Source organism: Molossus molossus, unplaced genomic scaffold (assembly GCF_014108415.1).
Source record: "Molossus molossus isolate mMolMol1 unplaced genomic scaffold, mMolMol1.p scaffold_m16_p_23, whole genome shotgun sequence".
Lineage (NCBI taxonomy): Eukaryota > Metazoa > Chordata > Mammalia > Chiroptera > Molossidae > Molossus > Molossus molossus.
The window spans coordinates 9,930,676-9,958,464 of NW_023425359.1; the positions used below are offsets into that span (position 1 = coordinate 9,930,676).

The 27,789-nt window shown below is 41.0% G+C and overlaps 1 protein-coding gene across 5 annotated transcripts; it reads left to right on the plus strand.

Annotated features, from left to right (window-relative positions):
- The first annotated feature begins 1,288 nt into the window (after positions 1-1,288).
- On the plus strand, positions 1,289-27,789 carry EXO1 (exonuclease 1). 5 transcript variants are annotated; one of them, XM_036277445.1, is made up of 14 exons: positions 1,291-1,712; positions 2,386-2,559; positions 4,123-4,242; positions 6,782-6,905; positions 7,889-8,026; positions 9,146-9,358; positions 10,948-11,135; positions 11,808-11,904; positions 14,029-14,254; positions 18,929-19,175; positions 23,917-24,079; positions 24,122-24,805; positions 25,651-25,844; positions 27,513-27,788. In XM_036277445.1, exons 2-14 carry the CDS (start codon positions 2,399-2,401, stop codon positions 27,652-27,654), a joined length of 2,697 nt encoding a protein of 898 aa, XP_036133338.1. In that variant the 5' UTR covers positions 1,291-1,712; positions 2,386-2,398; the 3' UTR covers positions 27,655-27,788. The 5 variants fall into 5 exon arrangements, with proteins under 5 accessions (XP_036133336.1, XP_036133335.1, XP_036133338.1 ...); XM_036277444.1 differs by having other exon boundaries at positions 23,917-24,037; positions 24,080-24,805; positions 27,513-27,787; XM_036277446.1 differs by having other exon boundaries at positions 23,917-24,037; positions 27,513-27,787.

Sequence of the window (27,789 nt, forward strand, 5' to 3'; positions counted from 1 at the left end):
ACAGGGCTCAGTGAGTCACGAAGTGAAGTTACCAAACCCCGGGGGAGAGTGAGACCCAGCGGCTTCTCCTGGGCCTTAGGAGGCAGGGCCTAGCGTAGGTGCTGAACAGTCGGTTCGCCGGCGGCCTGGAGGGTTTGCTCAGGCAGGCACTGGGGTCCGGCGTCCTCCCAGGGATGTGGCCTTGAGCTGTTAGAAATACGTTGGGGACTCATGTTTTCTAGTCCCAGGCTGAGACCCGCTGGAGAAGGAGGGGCGCCCAGAGGGCCCGGCCAGAGTTCCGTCAAGGGGAGAAGCGTATCACTTCTCAGTTAATCTAGTTACCAAGCGCCACCTCGTTCCCGTCCCAGAGTCTACAGGAGGGGTCCCAAGACCCTTAAAGTTAAGCTGCTCCTCCTGTTTCCCGGGGGCCCTTTTTCAGGTTTTAAAAACAGCAGACGCGCGGCGGCGCTGTCTGAACGTCAGCAGCCGGGAGCCGAGGCTGCCGTCGGGGAGGACTACACCTCCCAGCGGTCCCGGCGACAGAAAACTCTCGACCCTCAGGCGCCGTCCCCTGCGGCCCAGGGGCGCAGCTCTTCTCGTTCCCTCCGAGGGCGGCACGGGCTTCCGGCGGGCGGCCGCACCCGGAGTCGCAGGACCGCCGACCACCCCTGCTTCCGCCGAAGAGCTGGTTCTTCTGGGAGGCAGAGCCGGCGCGGCGGAGGCGCGCTGACGTCACTTCCGCTGGGCGGGCTGCGGGCCTTCCCGCGCAAATTGAAAGGTTCGGTGCTGCAGCGCGGCAGCCGCGGGGCTCGGCGTGGTTCTGTGTGGTTCGCGGCGCCCGCCTCCGGTGCTCCGGCCCAAGTGAGTCAGGGAGGGTGCGGCCGGGCTTCGGAGCCCCCACCCGGCTGCCCTCGAGCGGACCGGCGGAGCGGGCTGTGCGGAGGCTTGGGGTGGGTTCCTGCAGCTCCCCGCGGGGTCGGTGCGCGCGTCCCCACGTTGCGGTCGGGATTGCGGGTCTGCGTGGGCTCCCGACGCGGCGGGCCGCTGCCCGAGTGCAGTTCGTGGGCCGGGAGGGTGTTTGGGCCCGAGGGAACGAGCTGGGCCGGGCCGGGGCTGCAGTTCGTGCCGAGGGGCCGCCCGCGCTCCCCGCGGACCGTTCCCTGCAGCCCGGCACCGGTATCGGATCCGGCCTTCCCGAAGCCAGGAGTCCCGTCTGTACGTGGCGATCTCCCACCTTTTAAACGTTCTCCTTAACGCAGGCCAAAGAGAGCGTGTGTCCCGGAGCGGGAACTGAACCGGAGGCTCGCGGGCCGCCCCTGCCCGTCTCTGCGCCGGAGGAATGAGGCGGTGACGCTGCCGCTGCCGCTGGTACCTCGGGTGCCCGGTGCCCGCTGGAGGTGATGGGCGTCCTGCGGCGCTCGGCACTCGCGCTGCGCTGAAGAGGACATGTGTATTCGAGGGCATCGACCTCCCTTAGGAGAAACAACGTTTCCCGACATGTACACCGTGTCCGTCTTCCTCCCAGTGCAAGAACACTGTTATTAGGGACATTATCTGAGAGATGGGAGGTTAATTGTCGTTCTCGAAGGCCACGAACCTCCAGATTACCTGCTGTGACTATAAATCAGAACCCCCCACCTCGCTGGGGTGGAGTTGAGAATCTGCAAACTGCTGCAGTTGGGGAACCGCCGGACTGGACTGGAGCATCAGAGCCTCAGTACGGGATCGGCAGGGTGAGGCTGCCTTCTGATCTGGGCTTGCTTCTTCCCTTCCTCCCACACTTAATGCTCCGTGGGAGAGATTCGTGCTATGAAATGCAAGGGCCGTGGCAGTTCCACACTTTCTGTATAGAAAGGGCTTAGGGGCTGCGGCCTGGATGGAAGAGGGTGGTGGTATGTTGCAGCATCTGCCCTGAAGCATTTGTGATATTTTTCCGTTGACATGCCTACCTTCCTACAAACCGTTTTGCGTTTGCACTCCTATGGTCATTTGCATGTTGGCTCTTACAGGGTCTGTGTAGAGGGAATGTGATGCCATAGCAAGAACAATGTTGTAGGTTTTAGCAATGCCTTTTTAGAGAAGAGAGACTCGTACTATTTCAGCACCCCCCTGTGTCTAGTACTGTGTTAAGGGCTTGGAGCTCATGTGGGAAAGAATAAACATTAAGGAACTATCAAGTGGCATCAGAAGGTAATAATAGGGTTTAGTTAGTGTAAGAATTCTAGACTATGGAAATTGTGTGACAGAGAGGAACCCAGTTAAAATATTTGAGAATATTGATTCTCAAATATTTGAACAGTAACAGGTCTTTATCAGGTTCCAGGCTCCTTTTTTTTTTCTAAAACTTTTGGGTAAATACATATTTGCTTTAAATATTGTTGTCTTCCCTTCTTTCATGTCATGTAGTTAATTTGGCACGATGGGGATACAAGGATTACTGCAATTTATCAAAGAAGCTTCTGAACCCATCCACATGAGGAAGTATAAAGGGCAGGTAGTAGCTGTGGATACGTATTGCTGGCTTCACAAAGGCGCCATTGCTTGTGCTGAAAAACTGGCCAAAGGTGAACCTACTGATAAGTAAGTCTGGACCTCATGTTAACTAGTTGCCAATTAAGAGTGAGAATTACAGTGCCTTATTTTCAGAAAAGGATCCTTTTCATTCAATGCCAAGTTTATCAAGAAGTGAGAGTTTATGTTTTAGAATGTTAAATCAGGAATGACTTCCTTTTGTGATATAGGCCTAGTTTTTATTTGGAATAAGCCATACTATCAGCATACTGATGGACAAAGACCAGAGATTGTCTCCTTTATTCTTTGTTTAAGATAAACTTTTTTAACAATATTCTAAAAATCCAAAGTGATTTCAGACTTCTACTTTCTTGGGTACAACAACACTGCTAAGCCCTGCTACCAAAGCAAGGCATTTGCTTCAAAGGGGCAAGGTATTGTGACTCCCTTTTACTTCACTTGGGGACAAAGCTGGTGGGCCATGTTGACATCCAATTACAACTGTGACCTCATTTGAGGCAGGACTGTTGTCCTCTTTAATATTTTAAATAGAAACATTTTTTGTTAATCCTCACCAGAGGACATTTTTCCATTTTTTATTCAGATAGAGCTGGAGGGAGAGAGAGGAAGAGAGAAAGAGAGAGACATCAATGTGAAAGGGATGCATCAAGTGGCTGTCACCCGCACAACCAAGCCAGGGCCGGGGACAAACTGCAGCCGAGGTACATGCCCTTAGTGGGAACCGATCCTGGAACTCTTTGGTCTGCAGGCCAATGTTCCAACCGCTAAGCCAAACCAGCCAGGGCGAGATCCTTTTTTTAAATGAAATGGTGGGAGATATAAATGTGGCTACTATTTTTGTTACTTGCCTTGTCATAATAAACTAAATGCAATGCCTGATCCTTGTCTGAATCCTGGATTGGGGAGGTGGATTTGTAGCAGTGCTGTGTTGGAGCTAGTTCATTCAAGTGTACCATATACTATCTCCTCCCAGTTCAGTGACCCCCACATTGGTAGTTTGTCCTTTGTTGTAGCATATTCAGGTCAGGGAAATTGTAATGCTACGATTACAGGCCCTCGCCCCAAAACTGAGTTTTGAACGTTTACCAGGACACCACTGATTATAAGAAACTTTATTGGGACAGTTGGATAAATTATAATATACACTGTATATTAGATGATATTTTATTGCTGTTAAATTTGTATTGCATACAAATTTATTGTATGATAATGGTATATTTGGAGGAATCGGGAATTTATTGTACTATCCTTCCAACTTTTCAATAGATTTGAAATTTTTCCAAGTCCCTCTTCTCCCCCCGCCCCAAATCTAGCGGGGGGGAAGGCAAGATTTGGAACCATAAAATGTTAGAACTGGAAGTGTCAAAGTCTTGTAATCTACAGATGAAAGCAAGGCTTAAAGGGTAAAGTAACTCATATAGCTCATTAGGATCCAAGACAGGATTTGAACCCAAGTCTAAATTAGTTTCCATTTCCTATGAAAACGTCTTAAAACACAAAACAAAACATAAACTTCTTTTCACAATTCATCTCATCTGGTTTTAAAAAGAACAAAAGTATATTACCTTACAGCATACAAAACACTTACATGTATTTTCTTTATTTTCATAGGTATGTAGGATTTTGTATGAAATTTGTAAATATGTTACTGTCTCATGGAATCAAGCCTATTCTTGTATTTGATGGATGTACTTTGCCTTCTAAAAAAGAAGTGGAGAAATCTAGAAGAGAGTAAGTTGAGTCTCTATTTAATCTGACTTGATTTTATTGAAGTCTGATGCTGAAGTTTGTATAATACCATTTTATTTTAATTTGTTGAAGCTTGTTTTATAGCCTAGTACATAAACAGATTTCCTTAATACATAAACAGATTTCCTTAAATTTTCCACGAGTGCTAGAAAGGAATGTGTATTAGTGGAAGGTTTTTTTTTCTGTCCAGTAAATCAAGCTTGTTGATTGTAGTGTTCAAATCTTCCATATCTTATCTTTACTATGGTTTTTTTGTTTGTTTTTTATGTGTCTTCTTAATCTATCAATTACTTAGAAAAAGTTAAAATTTTAGTATGTAGTGGATTTGTTAATTACCTTGTAGTTATGTCCATTTTTTTAAATTGAATTTATTGGGGTGACATTGGTTAATGAAATGATATAGGTTTCAGGGGTATAATTCTATAATATATTATCTGTATATTGTATTGTGTGTTCACCACCCCAAGTCAAATAAGTATTTTTTAATTGATTTTTAGAGAGAGAGAAATATCAGCGCTAGAGTGAAGCATCTCTCTCAGCTACCTCCTTCACGCCCCCTACTGGGGATAGAACCCACAACCTAGGCATGTGCCCTGACCAAGAATCAAACCAGCAACCTTTCAGTGCATGGGAGGACACCCAGCCAACTGAGCCACACTGGCCAGGGCCATCTGTCCATTTTTTGCTGTGTTTATTTTTAAGCTTTTTTTTTTTTTTTTTTTTTAATACTCACCCGAGGATATTTTTACATTTATCTTCAAACAGAGTAGGAGGGGGAGAGAGAGAAATGTCGATGTGAGAGAGACACATCAATTGGTTGCCACCTGCATGACCCCAACCAGGGCCGGGGACAAACCGCAACCAAGGTACATGTTCTTGGCCAGAACCGAACCCAGGACTCCCAGGGGGTCCACAGGCTGACATTCTAACCGCTTAGCCAAACCGGCCAGGCCTGAAGCTATTTTATTGGTTGCATTCAAGTTTAGAATCTGTTGTTTCTGTGGTAAATTGAAACAATAATCCTTTTCTACAAAGTCTTTTCATCTGGACAGCTCAGTCTAAAAGTGGAACTAGGGAATTTATGCCTATGTATATGTGTGCATTTACTTTAAAAAACCTCATTAGTTCAGATTGATACTTCCAATTCAAATTCAGGGTTCAGGTGTTTACTTCTGTACTACATCTGTGTCCCCTTCCTTCCATACTGAGAGTCCTTGTTTTTAAAGGTACAGGGGATGATAAAGTTAGAACATATTATAATTACAGTTATCCCCCCATATTTAATGGGAACACCATCCAAGACCCAATAACTATTAGTAAAATACAGCAGTCATAATAAGATGATAAAAGTTATGTGAATGTTGTCTCTCTCTCATTGTAATGATGTGAGATGATGCAGTGCCGACATGATGAGATGAAGTGAAGTAGACACACTGGACAAAGGGATGATTTACCTCCCGGGCAGGATGGAGCAGTATGGCACAGGATTTCCTCCTGCTACTCAGAATGGTGCACAATTTAAAAGTTAATAATTTTATTTCTGGAATTTTTCTCCTAATATTTTGGGTCGGCAGTTAATTGCAGGGAACTGGAACTGCAGAGAGCAAAACTGGGGGAAAGGGGGCGATAACTACACATATATTTTCTCCACATACTCAATAGTACTGATACTTCCACTCCCAATATGATTATTGAAAACAGTTAAAATTTCTTTTTCTTTCCTTCACATGTACTCTCTTTCCATTTAAAAAATGGTGCTATATTGTCAGGGCATGTAGCTATGGCGCTGTACCTGTTTAACCCTTGTTTAGTCTTGATTCTGCAAATTACCAAATATCTCATGGTTGTTAACAGTCCTTATGTCAATGTCTCTCGTGTTATCTTGGTTTTTCTGAAGTTTGTCCTCTAGGAGATTTCACAGAGAAGATCACATAAACAGTCTTCAAGTTCCTTATATATTGATTCAAGTTTCATCCTTTATATTTCAAAGTAGTTTTGATGGTGTAAAAGCCTTGGCACACATTTTCTTTTTTTTTTAAATCCTCACCCAAGGATATTTTTGCATTTTTTGTTCAGATAGAGTGGGAGGGAGGGAGAGAGAGAAACATCGATGTGAAAGGGACACATCGAGTGGCTGCCACCTGCATGACCCAACCAGGGCCAGGGACAAACTGTAACCAAGGTACGTGCCCTTAGCAGGAATCGAACTCGGGTCTCCCTGGACCACAGGCTGACGCTCTAACCACGGAGCAAAACGGGCCAGGGCCACATTTTCTTCTTAAGTGACTTAGCTATTCATTTTCTTTTGACGTGTAGCATTGCTGTGGAAAAGCCTAGTGAGCTGATGTGTGAGTGAGTTACAAATCACTTGATCGTTTTGCCTAGAAGCCCAAGGGGTCTGGGTTAATATTCTCAAGGATCTGGTGTGCACCTTCAAATGAGTCAAACAATTTTTTTTATTCTAGGAAAATTTCTTGAATTAGAGTTTTGTTATAGCCTCTTGATTTTTTTTCCCTTGCAGAAGACGACAAACCAACCTTCTTAAGGGAAAGCAGCTTCTTCGGGAGGGGAAAGTTTCAGAGGCCAGAGAATGTTTCACCCGTTGTATCAATATCACACATGCTATGGCCCACAAAGTAATCAAAGTAAGCCAAATAAGAAATAATGGCAAAGTGACCAGTGGTGAAGTTCACTGAAGCTGGTTATAAGGTGTTTAGTAAAGGAAGAGCAAGAGAATGAGGGGAGGAAAATTCCTGTAGGCCTAACCCACAACAGGGCCGACGTGAGATGGAGAAGGGAACAGCATCTTCAGGTAGAGGAATTCAGTTTCCAAGGGAGAGAGCCTAAGGAATAAGCTGAGCTCTCCCTGTTTAGATATGTCACTTGGATGAAGTCCATCAGCGTGTCCCATAGAGATGGGAGTGGTACCTTCCTGAAGGGCCAGTCGCACCCCACTCTCATAGAGTCCTCAGCATTTACTGACCTTTCACTCCTAGACAACTGGCAGAGATCTCTCCAACCAGCCTTGCACAGGAACTCGGCAGACTTCAGCCTCCCTGATCTGCTCTGCTTAGAAGTGTCCTCTTTGTCACTAAATAATAGTGTCCATGTGCCCACGACCCCAGCCCTCCCTTCCCCTTTTCAGGCCTTTGTTCGGACTACTTGATAAACAAATGGGAAAGTAAATAGAGTAATTAGGTTTTATAGTTTATGAGTGTCAGATAGACTTTTGTAGTCTGACGAGAGAACCTGTTATTTTTATGGGGAAAATATATTCAGAGATCTAAATGTGTCTTATCTTTGGGAGCCTAACCATTCTTAAGATGGAAGCTTTCTATAATTTGAAATAATTAAATTTTGTGGCTTATAGTTATTGCTCCACCCCCAGTATATAGTAGTATTTTTTCTTCAAATTTATAAATTGATTTTTTTAAAGACTTTTTACTGATCACTTATATATATGTTCACTTCAGTATATACTAGGACTAAAAATAGAAAAAGCGTACTTGAAATGATTTTCGAAAACAGTATCATGCATGTTAAAGCTGGTAATAAAATGGACTTGAAACAGGCAGTTGTTTAGTGTTTCCAGATGCTGTTCTGCACATTGACTGATCCTCTCCCACAGGCTGCCCGGGCTCAGGGAGTAGACTGTCTCGTGGCGCCGTATGAAGCGGATGCACAGTTGGCCTATCTTAACAAAGCTGGTATTGTACAAGCTATAATCACAGAGGACTCTGACCTCCTCGCTTTCGGCTGTAAAAAGGTACTAAAATAGTATAAATCAAGGAGCTAAAGTTTTTCTTCTCCGGTAATATTTTATTTAATACCTGAAATTAATACCTACTTGCAGTATTTGGTTTTTTATCCTCGCCCGAAGACATTTTTGCATTTATCTTCAGATAGAGCGGGAGGGAGAGAGGAAGGAAGAGAGGGAGAGGAACATCAATGTGAGAGAGACACATCGAGTGGTTGCCACCCTCACAACCCCAACTTGGGCTGGGGCCAGGGACAAACTGCAACTGGGGTACGTGCCCTTAGCAGGAACCGAACCCAGGACTCTCTGGTCCGCAGGCCAACACTCTAACCGCTAAGCCAAACCAGCCAGGGACCTACTTGCAATGTTAATAATTATTTTATTTAAAATGAAAAGACGGGATTTGCTGCTTGACATTTGTGTAATCTGGGTGCTTTTTCAGAGGAAGCCCTTAAAGTTACAGCATTTTATTATTGTTTTGTCCAAGTATTTTAGCTAAATATAGACTTATTAGTCTTATTTTTTTGACAATGGTAATGTATATGCTTTATGTTTTTCTATTAGGTAAATTCATTTGTCTGTTAATGGGATTGTGTATAAATATTTAATGGAAATTTTTATGATATGATCGTATAGAATGATCTGATTTTTATTAATACATGTGTTATTTGTATTTTCTATATATTTCATAGATGACTAGAAGGATCTACGTCAAAAGGTTAATGCTGGGTAACAGTGATAGAAGAGAGAGTTAGGGCAACTTCTATTTTATTCCTCCTGAATTTCTACTTTCCAAATTTTCTATAATGAACATGTATTACTTTAGAGTAAGAAAAAGGGGCCCGGCTGGTGTGGCTCAGTGGATTGAGCGTCGTCCCTTGGACTGCGAGGTCCTGGTTCGGTAGGAAGTGAAGAGGTGCAGAAAGGGTGTTCCTGCCATCAGAGTCAGCGCCTGTGCTTCAGCTTAATGTATTCGCGGGTATCACAGTAGTTAACGCGCATGCCTCTCTCGCCTCTCATTGTTATGATGAAGAACAAGAAAGATTTCTTAGAAATAGTGCAGTGAATTGTATAATAAAAAATAAAAATGTCCCTTATAGGTGTTCACAATCCCCCTTCCTTTTGAAGGTGATATTAAAAATGGACCAGTTTGGAAATGGGCTCGAAATTGATCAGGCTCGGCTGGGAATGTGCAGACAGCTTGGAGATGTGTTCACAGAAGAGAAATTCCGTTACATGTGTATTCTTTCGGGCTGTGACTATCTCTCATCACTGCGTGGGATTGGATTAGCAAAGGCCTGCAAAGTACTGAGGCTAGCCAATAATCCAGATATTGTAAAGGTAAGAGAGATGTACCAAGTGGCATTCGATTTCTGAAGAATTTCTTAAATAATAGATAAGACACTCAAAATATGGGTTGTATATTCTATTAACGTTAATAGCCAATAATGTGTCACTGAAATTAGAAAATGACTAACACGCTAGAACTTCGCTTTTAGCAACTGATGAACCATGTTTTAAGCAATTGACAAAAAAGTAGTAGTAATTTTTAAAATGAAGAGTAATATAATATAGAGACTTAAGGGCTATTTAAAATAGTCTAGGGTAGGAACGTTAAAATGTACCATCTTTTGATTTCTGTCCTATTACTTAATAGTAGTGGCTCTCAAACTTTTGGTCGTAGTATCTCTTTATACTCTTAAAAGCTCTTTGTGGTGGTAGTTTTTTTTTTAATATGGGTTATAGCTATTGAGATTTACCAAGTCAGAAATTAAAATAAAAGTTGAAATATTTATTAATTCACTTAAATTAATAATAAATTCATTATGTATTAACATAAATAGTATACTTTTATGAAAAATAGCCATGTAGTCTAAAACAAATGAAAATTATGAGAAGAACTGTACGTTTATGTAAATATCTTTTACGTGGCTTAAGCAGAGACAGCTGGGCTCTCCTCTCTGCTTCCTTATGCAGTCTGATGTAATATCCTGTGTCGTGGAGCCTCTGGAAAATTCTGAGTTACGTCACATCACTGTTCTGTAATTTCTCTGATGGCCTTACCTTGAAACAATCAGCCTACATTAAAGAAGCTAATTCTCTCCCCTTTGGGTGGTTCTCTAAAGCCCTTCAAGTTGGCAGAGCAGAGGTCCCACTTTCTGTCTCCAAGAGGGCAGAGTATGAGTCCTCAGGGCTCAGGTGGTACAGCGTCATGGAAAGATCTCTGCCTTGGGAGAAGGTGGCAGAGCTGGGGATAGAGCGATATGCCCTTACCAGTCTGACCCCAAGGTCACTTCTCTGGGTCTTCCCTTCTCTCGCTGTGAGTTTGATGTAAAATATTTAAAACCACTTCCAGCTTTAATCATCTATGACTTTAATCATCCATGACTCTGTTCATAGGAATTAGATTGCCAACTTCTCTTTTAAAATATGATATAAGAATACTTGGGTTTTTTTTTTAACCCTGGAGTTGTGTTTGTATGTTTTTTGCCTTTTGAATGAAAGGGACTTTGAGGGTGAAGAATATGTATCTTAAAGTTACACCTAAGCATGTAAACTTGATGTGTAACTGAATTTTTCATTCTTTGGATTACTAATAGAAAAAGCAAAGAGCCCTGGCCAGTTTGGCTCAGCGGTTGGAGCCTCAGCCTGAGGACCAGAGAGTCCCAGGTTCGGTTCCCACTAGGGGCATGTACCAAAAAAAAAAAAAAAAGAAAGAAAGAAAAAGCAAAGAAAATACTGTTACTGGGAATTAGAATTTCAAGTGAGTGACATGGTTGTGTTTGCTGGTGGAGGTTTTTAATGTAGATAAAGCAATTGGTTTTTCTATTTCTCCTCATCGCCCATGTAAACCGATTGGTCTTGGGGCTAATATGTTCTGTATTCTTTATTTGCTGATAACTTGTAAATATTTTTGCATCCATTATTAGGTTATCAAGAAAATTGGACATTATCTCAAGATGAATATAACAGTACCAGAAGATTACATCAAAGGATTTATTCGGGCCAACAATACCTTCCTTTATCAGCTAGTTTTTGATCCTATCAAAAGGAAACTCATCCCTCTGAATGACTATGGAGATGACATTGATCCTGAAACTCTAAGCTATGCTGGGCAGTATCCTTTCTGAACCAGAGTGGTAGAATTTTTCCATTCTTCCATGTGTTTATGGTGGCATTTTTAGTGAAACATTCAGTGAAAAGCTAGCAAATAGTTTACTTTCTTTTTTATAGTGAAATCTGTAGTTTGTTCATTTTAATTGCCATGCTGGTGAAAATTTAGAACCGCTTCTTGTTTATAAATCTGAGGCTTATTTGTTATAATTTGCTAATTACTTGATAGAAGCATGTCCAGAGTCTATCACTTAAGGAACACATTCCAGAGGTGGCATTTACGGGAAACACTCGTGGCGAGCAAGCTCGGTGCACTAGGACGGGCATCCTGGGCATGTGAGGACTCCAGCTGAGGTGCCCTACCCACGCCACTGGCCACACACTTGGGCAGTGCAGAGCCCTGAGCCGCTCGGTTTGGGGCCAGGACTTTCCGTCTCTCTGGAAAGGAAGTAAGTGGTGGCTTGGGGCTTTGCTTCAGAAAACAGCCAACCCTGCACTGGTAGGTAGAGATGAGTAAATATGCCTGGTTTCAGTAATGCTGAGTGTAGAAGTAGGGTCCACTGATGTTACAAACCCGAAGATTTTCTGTGACAATAGAAGACACTTTTCTATCTTAATTCAGTGTTTTTTGTTTGGTTGTTAATAGAATCATTTTTCCTTAATCTTACCAACCTAGGTATATTGATGATTCGATAGCTCTTCAGATAGCACTTGGAAATAAAGATATAAATACCTTTGAGCAGATTGATGACTACAATCCAGACACTGCTACGGTAACATTTCAATAGCTTCTTTCTAAAGGCACATTTAGTTATGTGTCGGGAACCGTGACAAAGGCAAATCTTCATTTAGTAAACATTTTCTAAGCATTTCTATATCCGGGCACTATGCAGAGTATAGATGGAAAATAACTTAAATATATCTTAGAACATAGGTATATGGCTTAATTTTCTTAAATTAAAAAGCGACCACATTTATATGTTATCAAACCTTTAGACTTGGACATTTCATTTAAATATACCAAGCATCCGATGCCTTCTTTCTCATCTCACTTGGTTCAGTCTTTGTCATTTGGGATTGTTGAAGACCTAAACCTAGAAACACTGCCCTTGAGAGTACACGCTGGTTTTCACTTGTTCACATTTTAGCAAATGTTTGATGAGTGCCCTGCTGTGTTCTTAAGCCCTTTCTTGTTTTCTTCTACTTTTGCCCAGTTGTTTATTGCGGTCCACTCTCCCACCATACTCTCTTTTCTGTTCGTATATTCATTCAGACTCTGTTCTCTTTTCTTTTTTCTTCTTTTAATTTTTTCTTTATTGGTTTTAGAGAGAGAGAGGGAGGGAGAGAGGGAGTGATAGAAACATCAGAGAGAGAATATTGATTGGCTGCCTCCTGCATGGGCCCCATGGGGATTTGGCCCACAGCATGGGCATGTGCCCTGAACAGGAATCGAACTAATGACCTCTTGGTGCTTGGGTCAATGCTCAACAATTGAACCACACTGGCCAGGCCTCTGTTCTCTTTTCTAACCCAATCTCTAGTCTGTGTACCAGCCACATATTTCTAAATGTCTCTTGAATCTCTACATAAACGACTTCCTCTAACCTTGAGTCTTTACACAGTCAAAATCAAACTCTTCTTCCTCATCAGCTTTCCCTAATAACATTTCTGTCTCTCTCTCTTGAGCACTTACTGCTACATGATTTATGTCTCTATGGCTTATTTTCTGATTCTTCCCCAAAAATGTAATCTTCATAAAGGCAGGGTTTTATCTTTCATTGCTGAGTTCTTTCAGGCAAGGATCCTATTTTTTGCTTCTTTGGACTTCGGAACACTAGCTAACCTATGTCTAACGTGCTTAGTCAAGGACTGAACTAATCAGAATGAGGAAGAGTAAACAGCCCTAGATTGTACTGGAAACTATAAGAAAGAATAAACCAGCAAGACAACTAAAAGAAGCAAAAGGGCCCTGGCCAGTTTGGCTCAGCAGTTAGAGTCTCAGGTTTGATTCTGGTCAAGGGCACGCACCTCGGTTGTGGTTTAGTCCCCGTTTCTGGCAACTAATTGATCTGTCTTCCCCGCCCCACACACAATCTGATGATAAATTGAACAATATCCTTGGGTGAGGATTTTTTTTTTTTTAAAAGATGCAGCAGCAAAAGGACTTAGCAATGAAAGCAGGCCAGCTTGTTTCTAAATGTTGTGGTCAGAGGATAAAAGGATCATGTATGTAACTGACATTTATTCATCCAACAAATAAAGGTGGTAAATATACCAACAATACTAACTAGCAAAGAGCCCTGCTCAGAGGAAATCTTTATATTGTCCACTAAAGATGGTTCCAAGTATGGCTTTAATAGAATCTAGTGTTTTGTAAATTGTTTTGATTTGACTCAGCCAGTTTCTAGAGGTGTGATGTTTGATTGCCTTAAATACATGATTTTATGGTTTTAACTTTTGGGTGCTTTGTAAAGGGTGCGTAAATTATTACTTAGAGCTTATTGACAGGTGGTTATTAAACTAATTAATGTTGTGTGCTGAGATAATTTTTAAGAGTAAATTTTAAGAGTACATTTTTTCTGTCCACATTTCTTCAGTTGCGGTCTCATATCTTACACCATTCATCTTAGGAAGTTTATTATTTATTTCTTAGAAATCAGCTAACAAGGTCACTTAACCCTCGTTAAAAGAGAAACAAATATAAGAATACAAGACACATGTAACAGAAAAGTATAGGACCAGAAAAGTAGAAAATATTATTAGAGGACACATATTTCGTCAAAAACCGGTTCTTTTTAAGCGTAATTTAATTATTTGCTTATAGTTTATGTTGATAAAGAGGAAAATAAATGGACTATTTTTCTTCAAGTAACTTTTTTTTTTCTTTTACTGTTTAGCCTGCCCAATCAAGAAGCCGTAGTTGGGATGATAAAACATGTCAGAAGCCATCTAATGTTAATAGCATTTGGCATAGGAATTATTGCCCTAGACTTGAGCTGCCTATTGGTCCAGAAGCTACAAGATTGAAAGAAAATCCGAGTACCGTGGGCATTGAAAAGGTGATTAGTACTAAAGGGTTAAATCTTCCAAGGAAGTCGTCGGTTGTGAAAAGACCAAGAAGTGGTATGTGTTTCATTTTTGTGAAATACTAGTGAGCGTTGGTCATGTTTAATCTTTGCTAAAACCAAGGTCACTAAGATTTTCTCCTGTTTCTTATCTTTCTTTATTATCTCATGAGGCTATTTTTTCCATTGATTTTTAGAGAAAGTGGGAGGTGGGGGAGAGAGAGAGAAACTCTGATGGCTTGCCTCCTGAACATGTCCTGATAGTGCTGGGGAGCAAACCTGCAACCCAGGTGTGTGCCCTTGACCAGGAATTAAACCCTTCTGTTGATGGGCTGACACTTTAAGCACTAAGCCACACTGGCCAGGGCTCTCCTGGTTTTTTTGTTTTGTTTTGTTTGTTATTTATTTATTTTTTTCTTTATTGATATTAGAGACAGAAAGGAAGGGAGAGGGAGAGAGAAACATCGATGAGAGAAAATCAATTGGCTGCCTCCTGCATGCCCCCCACGGGGGATCAGGCCCACAATCTGGGCATGTGTCCTGAGTGGGAATCGTACTGGCGACCTCTTGGTGCATGGGTTGACGCTCAACCACTGAGCCACACCAGCCAGGTTCTCCTAGGTTTTTTTTTAGATGTTTTGTAGTTTTAACTCTTATATTTAGATGTATGGTCCATGTTGGATTGATTTTATTTATTTTTTTTTTATGGTGTAAGGTAAGAATCAAGATTCACTTTTTTTGTTTGTGGCATTTCAATTGTTCCAGCCCCGTTTGTTGTAAACATGATCCCTTCCCTGTTGAATTGCCTTGGCCATATCTTTGTGGGTTTGCCTCTGACCTCTTGTTTCGAACCATCTCTCTTCCTGTCCGTGTGCCAGACACGCTGCCTTGAGCTCGGGAGCTTTATGGTCAGTTCTGAAACCGAGGAGTGCAGTCCCTGAGTTCTTTTGGAAGACTTGTTTCAGCTAATTCTGTGTGCACGTTTCCATTTAAATCTTAGACTCACCTGTCAGTTTCTTTTTTAAAAAAAACCTGCTGTGATTTTGATTGGGATTTCGTTTAAGCTATAGATCAAGTTGGGGAGAACTGACATCTGAACACTTGAGTTTTCTGATCCATTTATTTAAGTTTAATTTGAGTCTTCAGCAGTGCTTTATAGTTTTCACTTCACAGGGCTTGCACATCCTTCATAAAACTTACCCCTATATTTTAGACTTTTTATACTATTGTAAGTGATATTTTCATTTTGATCTCTAGTCGGTCATTGCTAGTATATAGAAAGATAATTGAGTTTTGTATATCAATCTTGTATTCTGCCACCTTGCTAAATTCCCTTTTATAGACTCTATAGGATTTTCCATAGAGATGATCGTATTTCCAAAAGTAAAGATAGTCTTGCTTCTCCTTTTTCAGTCTGGATGCCTTTTGTTTCTTTTTCTTGCCTGCTGGACCTTCCAGTGCACTGTTGAGCAGAAGTGCTGAGTGGACACTAGGTATTGGGCAAAGTTTTTTGTTTGTTTGTTGTTGTTTTTTTTACCATAGAACATGTTTAGAAATAGAAAAAAATAATTGTAATCTTTTTTTTTCTCTTCTTTCTCTCTAACATCTACATGAATGAATAAAAGACCAAAAAAATAAAAAGCCTTTGAAAACTTGTAGTTCATGCTTTTATTTTTTAAATTTAGGTATAGATTATATATGTATGGCCGAAATGTCCTGATTCTTTGTGAACCTGATTCTTTTCATGATGATATTTCTGAACCTTTGTTTCCTTTTCTGAAATGGGAACGAAATTGCGTGTTTCACAAATTTTTATGTATGTTACATAAGATAACATAAAAGCTGGTGCACAGCAAGCACACGTACATGTCAACTCCTGCCCTTCTGCTGCCATCAAGACAAACCATGCTTTTTGTGTAGGGGCTCATGACTAGGAAGTTCTTCATGTCAAACTAAGGCTGCTTTGTCAAACTACATTTTAGCAATGGATTTTGCCCCTGGGCATACACACAAAAACAAAACAAAGTTGGAACCCTCTTGTATGTGGCAGCTTTTCGTGTATTTAACGAGCCATTGTGACCCTCCTCCATTTCTTTGCCAAACTAAAAGTTCCTCATCTATTCCCAGTTGAGCTTAATTGTGTAACTGTTGCAGTGAGTGATTGTTGATATGTGGTCTGCTTATCACAGAGCACAGTAAGTTTTTAGAGATGTGGCATTATTTCAGTTCTTTATTCAGAGACTGATTTTGTTATTGCAAAAGAAGATAGTGTTAACTTTTATTTGCATTCTTGTCATTTTGGTGACATTTACTGAGTTTATAATCAAAATCGACGGGTTTCCCCCAGCCAGGTGTGTCTCAGCTGGTTGAGCATCATCCCATGCACCAGGAGGTTGCCGGTTGATTCTCGGTCAGAGCACAGGGCTGGGTTGTGGGTTCCAGTAGGTGGCATGTAGGAAGCAACCGATGGACTTTTCTCTCTCATCAATGTTTCTATATCTACCTCTCCCTTCCTCTCTCTGAAACCAATAAAAACATATATTTTTTTTAAATGTACCAGTTGCTGTTAAACTAGATACAATTATACTTTTAAACTTAAATGCTGGTGGAAGTATTCCTAATGAGGTAATCTGAATTCATTTTAATTCATTGTTCTGCCCCGTTATATATATATATATATATATATATTTTTTTTTTTTTTTTTTTTTTTTTTTTTAATTTCTGTATTCTAACATACGAGTATTATCTATGTCGGCTAGAAATTTGAGAAGTGTGACTTCCTGTGTCTTAAAGTTTGGTTAAAATGTGTTTGCTTGTGTAGTATGTAATTGAATCAGAGTGTGTATGGAAATCTAAAGCACTATGTAGAGACAGACCTCCGTACAGACTAGTAATCGCCAGTAGTCTTTCAGGGCTGTTCAGCTTGCTGCTAACCCATGTAATTGACATACAGTGGATTCTATCTGTGTTGTCTACTATTTTGAGTGTCTTACTCAACTTAATGCTAAATGTATAGAATTGTCCTGAGTAGCTAGTCCAAAACTCATCACAGAAAGGAAATGAGGTTTGTCTGGTGTGGCTTCTTGGGGAAGCCTTGATGGCGCTCCTGCAATATTTGTTTTTTCCCCTTCTGTAGGGGCCCACGATTCCCTCCATAACAAGCAGATTTAGGCTTTTGCCAGGAGTCAAAATCAAATTTACTGATCTATAGCTTTTTAAAAATGTGTACATTTTAAAATTTGAGGTATCGTCTTTTTGTCTCTAGTATTTTAGTGCCCTCAACTATTTTACTAATTTTATAGAGTAATGAGCATTACTGCTCTGAATGCAAGTTTTCAAACAGACTTAGTTGAACTAACTTAAAACTCCTTATACTGTTATCTCTATGTCTTTGACTACCTCAGGCTGTAGCCTTTGTGGTATTTAGTCTTTGATTTATTCTAATGTCACAGAATATATTTGCCATACAAATTTTTATTACCTGGGGCCCCGTAGTCAGAGCAACAGCGTAAATTATATGACTACCTGACAGTCACGTATACCTCAAAAGCCGTGTCACATAGATGGTGTGTATAAACAGTTGCTGGTTTTGCCCGGCTGTTGTGGCTCAGTGGATTGAGCATTGTCCTATGGACTGAGAGGTCCAGGTCCCGGTTCGATTTCCAGTCAGGGCACATGGCTGGATTGAGGGCTTCACCCCCTGTGGGGGGTGCAGGAGGCAGCCAGTCGATGTTTCTCTCTCACATCTATGTTTCTATCTTTCCCTTCCTCTCTCTCTCTACAACATCAATAAAAACATAAAATAAATAAATAGTTGCTGGTTTTACTGGAATGTTTTTTAAATGTTTCTTAAATATATATTTATATGTAAATTCCCTTAAAATTGTTTTGTTTTTAAACTTTTTTTTTTCCCTTGATTTTTGGAATGAGAAGGAGAGGAAAAGAGAGAAAAACATACATATTAGAGTGGAACATTGATCAGCTGCCTCCTGCACTCCCTCTACCAGAGATCAAGCCCACAACCTCTTGGTGTATGGGACAGTGCCCAAGCAACTGAGCCACACTGGCCAGGGCAATATAATTCATATATATATATGTAGCCCTGGCCGGTTTGGCTCAGCGGTTAGAGCGTCCGCCTGCGGTCCGGAGAGACCCGGGTTCGGTTCCCGCTAAGGGCATGTACATCGGTTGCAGTTTGTCCCCAGCCCTGGTTGGTCGTGTGGGAGGCAGCCACTCGATGTGTCCCTTTCACATCGATGTTTCCCTCTCTCTCTCTTCCTCTCTCTCCCTCCCACTCTGTCTGTACAAAAAATGGAAAAATGTCCTCGAATGAGGATAAAAAAAAAACAACAAAAAAACAAAAACAAACAAACAAACAAACAAACAAACAAAAAAATATATATATATATATATATATATATATATTCAAAATTAGGCCCTTAGTATAATGAGTATATAGCCTTACAGAATTGTGTCCTGAAATTTTGGGTTGGGTGATTTCACATAAAATTGTACAGATAATTGGCATGAAATCATAGCTAACTTGTGAAATTGTAAAACATAACTAAGGAATTTTTTTTTATTTTTTATAATCCTTGGGTTTTCTTTTCTGATACATAGTTTTTTTAAAAAGACGTCATCCTTAGGACAAAGGGACACAAACTGTGAAGTTAGAGCCAAAGCTCTAGCTGCATGTGAACCAGGAGTTATTGATCATTCTGTTTTTATCTAGAAGAGCTGTCGGAAGACGACCTGTTGAGTCAGTATTCTCTTTCATATGCAAAGAAGACCAAGAAGACGAACTGTGAAGGTAGTAAATTATTGAACTCTTCCAAAACATTTATGCCTGACCTGGTCGACAGAGCTACTATTAAGAAAACTGTAAGCACACCACCTACAACGAGAAATAAATTTGCAGCATTTTTACAGAGAAAAAATGAACAAAGTGGTGCAGTTGTGGTTCCCGGAACCAGAAGCAGGTATGGTGACATCGTAGAATGCTGTTTGTCTATTGTGCTTTCTACTGTATTGATATATATTTCAATTGTCTTAAACGAACATTGAATTTAGTTGGGGAAGATGCATGGCCTGACTTATCAAATGAGTTTTTAGCACGTTCTGCCTTAGTTCAGACCTAAATGCACGGCTGTTTTCTTGAACTTCTGCTTTTGTGATCGCTTTAAACAGAAGCCAAATGAAAATTGTAGACCTTACTATATTTTATGTTAGAAAAATTCTGGTTTGGGGAGGTGGTCTTTACTACTTTATTTCTACAGTTTTAGTTTCCTTTTTTTTTTTTTTTTATCCTCACTCAAGGACACTTTTGCATTTATCTTCAGATAGAGCGGGAGGGAGAGAGGGAGAAAGAGAGAGAGAGAGAAACATTGACTGGTTGCCACCCACATGACCCCAACCAGGGCTGAGGACAAACTGCAACCGAGGTACATGCCCTTAGCGGGAACTGAACCTGGGACTTTCTGGTCCACCGGCTGACGCTCTAACCGCTGTGCCAATCCGGCCAGGGCCAGTTAGTTTCTTTTAGAACTAAGACAATTTTACAAAGTGTTACTAGGAATATATTTAAATACAGATGAATATGAGAGCTCTAATATTAATTGAGAACTTGATACAATAGTAGGTGTTGGGATACAAAAATGAGAGACGTAGCCCTGGCCAGTTTGGCTCAGTGGTTGCAGCGTTGGCCTGCGGACCAGAGAGTCCCGGGTTCGGTTCCCGCTAGGGGCACGTACCAAAAAAAAAAAAAATGAGAGACGTAGGTTTTATTCTTGAGAAGTTTATAGTACAGTTGGAAAAATAAGTCCATAAACAGAATTTTTTCATCTGTGTGGTAAGTGCAGTGATACAAGCATAAGGTGTTTTGAGGGCATTAAAGGGGCATCTAATGCTGCATCAGTGGTTGGAAAGGGTGGGAAGGAAGGGGCGAGTGTTAGGTGCCATTATCTCAGTTGAAGTGACTGGTGGGTAAAGCCAACCAAGGATGGAGTCCAACACCTTCCCACCAGAGTCAGACAGCTTGGGCTCGGGCGTGGCAGTGAGCAGCAGCCATGGGAGAGCCTACTGGCCGCTGGTGGCTGTGGTCACCACTGCTAGAGGATGACTTGGGAAAAGGATGATCAGGGAGCTGAAGTAGACAGTTCATGGAAGGCTTGTAATCCCAGGTAAGGAACTTTTAGTCTTTAGAGGTGACCGGAAACATGCACAGGGTTTGAATCACAGCTGGGCTATGACTTGATTCCTGGTTTAGAAAGACCACTCTGAGCACACTGAAGAATGGATTCTAGCCCTGGCTGGTTTGGCTCAGCAGTTAGAGCATTGGCCTGCGGTCTGGAGAGACCTGGGTTCGGTTCCTGCTAAGGGCATGTACCAAGGTTGCAGTTTGTTCCTGGCCCTGGTTGGGTTGTGTGGATGGTAACCATTCAGTGTGTCCCTTTTACATTGGACATGTCGATCTTTCTCTCTCTCTCTTCCTCTCTCTCCCTCCCACTCTATCTGAACAACAACAACAAAAAGGATTCTAGAGAGCCAGATATGGGCCAGGAAGTTTAGTTAGACTGTTGCCATGGTACCTGCTAGTGATTATGAGAATATGAAGTCAGTACAACTTAAGGGTTAGAAATGTGGACCCGGGTGTTAGACTACCTGAATTTGAATCCTGTTCTGTTTACTCATGAGATGCTTGATTTGGGCAAGTTACTGCTACTAACAACTTCAGGGCCTTTGAGAGGATTAATTTATTACTGTAAATAAAGTACCTAAAACAGTGCCTGATAGATAATAAAAATCAATGCAAAGCTCTTATATTATTGTCTGGTTCGTGGTACCACGAGAAACAGGAAAATTGAGAGTCAGAGGTCTTTTATTTTGACATGCTCTACTAACTCTAAGAAAGAGAAAATTCACCAGCCCCTGTATTCCTCCAGAAGACTTGGAGTGAATAGTTTTTATTTTTCAAGTTCAGTAAGCCAGGCTGCAGCCAGTTTTGCCTCACCTTGACAGTGGTAGTTGGTATGAAAGAATGGACCGCTGGTAAAATCCCTCAACCACGCTGTAGGTGAGGTCTCAGACCCTTCTCCCATCAGGTCTTCTCAAGGAAACAGTCACAATACAATTAAATGATCATTTTGGTTCTTCCTTTGCTAGTCGCCCTCATTAAAGGTACTTGTTAGCAGTGGAATGATGAAAAGGTAGGCCGAAAAATATGGAAAAGGGTTCTAGATGATATACTGATTAATAAGTTCTAGAAATTTTACTTTTCTCAGTTGGGGAAATTTTTGGAGCTTGTGTTTCATTTTTCTTTGGGTGAAACTAGAATTTCCTTTTCTGCCTCCCAGCGTTTAATGAGGATGTCCATGTGTCTTTGCAGGATTTGCTTGTTTAGTCATTGTGGAAGCTTAATAAAATCTCCATCTGAAGCTGTACATAGCTGCTTTATATTGTTTAGTTTGATGTTGCACAAATGCTTGGAGAAAGAATCTTTCTCCATCAGCTTCCTGTGAAATAATAATTGGTCTTTGACGTATAATTTTCTGATCTGGATAATAAAAACTAAATATTATTCCATTAGTTTCCTTGGTTTATTTTCAAGGTTTCTTTTATATGTTCTCTTGTTCCTCACAATATTATGAGACAGTCAGGGTTGGTGTTATGTTTTTTATTTGGCTAAGAAATTGAGCCTTCTAGAGGTTAAGAAACTTTCCCAGGGTTGTGGGTTAGTACTGCTGATAGGAAAGATTCACAGTCACAGGGCCATGGTGGAGGGAAAGGAACACAGGTTTGGGAGGCCAGGCTTGAATTCTCAGTCATCTAATTATTGTGGGACCTCCCACATACCATTTAACTTCCCTGACCCTATTTCTTTATCCATAAACTGCAGATGATCATGTACAAAGGCTATTCAAGTATTCATTTCCACCCCACTGTTGTTGATATAATGCAAAATATTGTCTCTGATCTTTACTTTTTTGGAAGACTATTTTAATTTTAAGTCTTCTTTATCTTTATTATATAGATACTTTAGAACTTGTCATTTTATCTTTTGAGATAGAAATATAAATGTCAGTTAACTAATCCCACAGGCTAATTGGGAAGAAGCAGCCATGAACTGAGGGGTTCTGGGTTTTTACTCTGTTCTGTAGCTTATTAATTTTATAACCTGGGCACTGTCACTTCTCTTACCCATGAATAATACATGGAGAAATATCTGGATAGCATAGGGATTATTGTTTACGTAAGAAGGAATCATGTGATCAGATCTAGGAGCTGATGTTCTGTGCTCATTGGAAATCTTGGTAAGACCTTTCCTTCCATGTCCTGCGTCTTTCTGCCCTTGCCCCACACCTGTCAGTAGGGGATCTGGTGAGAGGATGGAGAGGGTCTTACTGTCCAGCGTATAATAAATACTCTGCTCATATTTTGAGCTTCAACTCGATGATGCTTATTGAGGAGGTAAATTCTCTTTAAGTTTTATATGTATCTGTGTACTCTGGAATTTTCTTTTCAAACCTAAAAATTCTCCTTGAATACATCTTCCCCAATAATGACACTCATCTCTCTTTCCTTCGTATTGAAGTATGTTGGAGTAGCTGTCTTTTTTTAAAGATGCCACACTGAATAAGTAATACTTCTTTAGTATTATGGGATTTAATGATCGATTTGGAACTCTCAACCTCAGTATTAAAATAGTATAGAAGGGTATAGGGTATATAAAAATCTGGTGGGTTAATTTACTACTTCAGTTTCCACATGGCTTGCTACTAGGAATCAAGCTAAGATGAGGAGTAAATGGCTAGTTTGCTTTCTACAAAATATGGGACAGTAATTGTACATTGTCTTTTCTGTTGGATATTTGTATCTGTTCAAGTATGTGGCTTTCAGGCCCGTGTTAGCCACTACTTTAGTACCTACTATGGAGATGCAAAGGCATAGACAATACCTGTCCTCTAGGAGCTTATAGTCTGGAAGTTAAAAAGGTTAGCAGAAAGAATATCTATATAATGATTAGGTATGGATAAAATACACAAGCTCTAAATACATGTATATATAGATGACTGCTTTTAGAAATACCTAAAAAAATGTATAAATAAAATGTCTAAATGTGTGAATCAAAATTGAACTTTCAAGCTCTATTTTTGCTTTATAAAATTATTTATTTATGAGACATTTATTCATTTATTTATTTATTTTTATTAACTTTTAGAAAGAGAGGGAGAGGGAGTGATAGAAACATCGATTGATTGGCTGCCTCCTGCATGCCTCATACCGGGGATCCAGCCCAAAACCTGGGCATGTGCCCTGACCAGGAATCAAACCAGTGGTGACCTTCTGATTCATGGGTTGATGCTCAACCACTGAGCCACACTAGCTGGGCTATGAGACTTTGAAGAAACGGGGCCCTGGCCAGTTTGGCTCCGTGGTTAGAGCATCAGCCAGTGGACCAATGAGTTGCAGGTTCGATTCCAGTCGAGGGCATGTACCTCGGTTGCAGTTTATCCCTGGCCCTGGTTGGGTCATGTGAAAGGCAGCCAGTCGATGTGGCTCTATCACATCGCTGTTTCTCCCTGTCACGCCCTCTCTTCCTCCCTCCCACACTATCTGATGATAAATAGAAAAATAAGAAGAAACTGGGCCATATTCTGAATCTTATCACCTTGTGAGGAAACTAAAATACTTATGCATTCTTTCTGTTGTTTTTTCTGTTAGGTTTTTTTGCAGTTCTCTGGATCCTATGGACTGTGTATCAAAGAAAGCAAGCACTCAGCCTCTAGATGAAACTGCTGTCACAGACAAAAAGACCAATATAAATGAATCAGATTGTCTAGAGGGCAGGAACTCAGTTGATCTGAATGAATCAGGTTGTCTAGAGGGCAAGAACTCAGTTGATCTGAATGAATCAGGTTGTCTAGAGGGCAAGAACTCAGTTGATCTGAATGAATCAGATTGTCTAGAGGGCAAGAACTCAGTTGATCTGAATGAATCAGGTTGTCTAGAGGGCAAGAACTCAGTTGATCTGAATGAATCAGATTGTCTAGAGGGCAAGAACTCAGTTGATCTGAATGAATCAGGTTGTCTAGAGGGCAAGAACTCAGTTGATCTGAATGAATCAGGTTGTCTAGAGGGCAAGAACTCAGTTGATCTGAATGAATCAGGTTGTCTAGAGGGAAAGAAGCTGTTTGATGGGAATGTAGCACATAATTCAAGGGATCAGATTCCAGATGATGTAACTGTGATAGCTGATGAAGAGTCTCAGTATTTTAAGACCAGCAAATTCACAAGGACTGTTTCCCCACCCACTTTGGGGACACTAAGAAGTTGTTTCAGTTGGTCTGGAAGTCTTCGAGATTTTTCAAGGACTCCGAGCCCCTCTCCAAGCTCCACATTGCGCCAGTTCCGGAGAAAGAGTGATTCCCCCAGCTCTCTGCCTGAGAGGAAGGTGCCTGGTGTGTCTCAGATCAAGAGTGATGAGTCGGGTGATGAAGCTCATCCTTTACGTAAACCGGGCTGGTCTCCACAGTCTCGGGAAAGTGTAGAATTACCACCACACAACTTAAATTCACGTTCTCAGCTTGCGACTAAGGATTTCAATTCACAGGTAAGTCACATTATGAAACCTTTGTTTTCAAATGTATATATACAATTCAGATGTGCTGCAGAGAAGCCCTAAAGAAAAGAGGTGAATGTTCTCAACTTAGTAAGGAGAGAAAAAACTGCTGAGGTAGCTGAGGTCTGTGGTAAGAATGCATCTTCCATTGTGAAACTGAAGAAGGAAAAGGGACTTGTGCTAGTTTTGCTGTTGCACCTCACACTGCAGAAGTGATGGCTGCAGGGTGTGTGCACGGTTTGGTGTTGATGGAAAAGGCATCAGACTATCACAGGTGTGTGTGTACAGGAAAACAGGGTTGGGCACTCTCCACATTGCAGGTGTACAGTGGGGGTCTTGGAACTTATCCCCCACGAATAAGGGGGACCACGGTAAATGGATTCAGACAGCAGTCGCCTAGAGGCAGTGAAGGGGTAAGCGAGAGGCTCACTTTTTTTTCTTCTTTATTGATTATAGAGAGAGGAAGGGAGAGGGAGATAGAATCATCGGTGAGAGAGTACATCAACTGGCCGTCTCCTGCATGCCCCTCACTGGGGATTTGGCTCACAACCTGGGCATGTGCCCTGACCAGGAATCGAACTGGCGACTTCTTGCTGCATGGGTCGATGCTCAGCCAGTGAGCCACTTTTCTCTATTCTATAACTCTTGAATTTAGTGCCAGGTGCTGCATGTGTTACCTGTTAAAATTATGATAATTTGTGTAGTAGATGTTTATAAAATAGCACATCTTTTCACACTGTTTATGTTATTTTTCTGTTCCAGAGTATAAATAGTTTGAAATTAACTAAAGATTGTTGCTTTAACAGAATAGTATTAAATCGGATTTTACTCCTCAGGTTTCTGGGCTGTATAAATCTAGTTCTGCAGACAGTCTTTTTACAACCAAGATCGAGCCTCTGGTACCTGCCCGAGTCAGTGGACTGAGCAAGAGGCCGGCAAGAATCCAGAAGAGGAAACATCATGATGCTGAGAACAAGCCAGGATTGCAGATAAAAATCAATGAGCTCTGGAAAAATTTTGGATTTAAAAAGTGAGTTGTTTCGTTACTGTAAAACAGAATAAATTATTATTTTTTCTGTAATTTCGATCTTTCTCCCAACTTTCTATTTCCATATGAATCAGTATCTTTTTCTCTTACCTAAGAGAACTATATTCCCCTATTTCCTTTAGCTGTCTCCTTGTAAGTATATTTAACTTTAATTTCTGTACCTTCTTTTAGTGAAAAGTCGGCAAACTCAAAAAACTTCAGTTCTCAGTCTGGCTCCTGGGGTCTGAGTGTCTCAGCTTTGTTTTCTTTATCTCTTAGGATTGTCATGAGAACAAGGTTGTTTAAGACATGGGGATTGGAGGTAATGGTACTTCTGGACTTAAATCAGTTTCTTTCCCTAAATGATCACATCTAAAATAGGAGAAATCGTTGAGTTTATCTGATGAATTGGGCAGATTTCTGATGTGTGTGGCAGCCACTGTTTTAAATGAATTGGCCCTGTCTATATCTACATTTTTTGGACCACAGTATTTCCCTGTTAGGACTGCAAAGGTAGCTACAGAGTAACACTGTTTTATAATTCCTTTTTATCTTATTCTTAATGAAGCAAATGCACTAAGAATAAAAGTTTAAAAAAATTATAACTGTATATTTTAATGGCCTTTGTATTTAATAGTATATCTTATTTTGATATTATATCAAAATTCAGCAGGCAGCAGTGTTGTAAGGTCGCTGCGATGTAGAGCACGAAACCCCGTCGCTGACTTGCCGCGCATGCGCTGTGCCGCACCCGAGAGCGTGGTGCTCGAGCCTGATTTCGTTACATCCGAGTCGCTCGTTGGGAAAGTGGGCTTGTTTCTCCAGTGCTGGCACATTTTATTACGCAGTATTTTAAAAACTCAATCTTATCATCAAAGTGTTTGAGTATTCAGAAGCTGTCAGGGGGCAAACTCAAGTTTTCCAAAATTCAGATTTTTACTTGAAAGCTTGAATGTTATCGTTGGCAACACATACGTCTAGTTGCTGTCTTTGCAGTAGGCTCTTTTTGTTCATTTACAGCAGCCCTTTGCCAGGTACTGAAATTTGAAGACCAGTAGTGTCACAGGTGCTTTTACTTGAGATAATCCTCATACTTCAGGTCACAGCAAGAGTCAGTGTTCAACAAAAGTGCATCGTGTTTCCCTTTGTGTTATAGTATTAAAAAGTCGAGAGCATTGAGATTTTATGAAATTAATGATTTTTGCTGCTGTGTCAAGAATTTTAAGTGAGACTGGTTTTTTTTGTTTTTTACATAGAAGTGGAGAGTACAAATACTTGCTTCCAGGACAAAAAAAATTCAAAAACATAGGGGTTGGAGGAGTAAAAGATAAGGCTAGAACATTTGTTCATGCCTCACTTGTATTGGTTCTTAGCAAGGCTTGAGAAGGGTGCTAAGTAGAAAAGAATTCGTTTCTGTATGGAATCATTCTGCCTAACTAATATATATTTATTAGTGACTCAGCACCTACTTTGAAAGGTCATTGAGAAACCAGGAAGGGACTCTGAGGCAGGTGTTATTGGATGCCCTCGGAAAACCTGACTGTGCATATAATGAGCGGAGGCAAACTGCATACCTGCCCTTTATATGCCGTTATTCTGTCCAGGGTGCACATTCCCTAGCATCACCACTCTAAAAACACCAAGTTCGTTTCATTCTGTTCTATTTTGCAGAGATTCTGAAAAGCTTTCTTCTTATAAGAAGCCAGATCCCCTGTCTCCAGTCAAAGATAATATTCAACTAACTCCAGAAACAGAAGAAGACATATTTAACAAATCTGAATGTGCGCGTGTTCAGAGAGCGATATTCCCGTAAACGGGCAGCTGGGCAGCTCGTGCCCACCGAGACTTGTCCATCTGCGGTCCTGCTTGGACATGAGGCCATCACCAGTCTGAAAGATTTGTTCTTAGATATATAACCCTTTTTAAAATAGAGTACATTTTGTATATT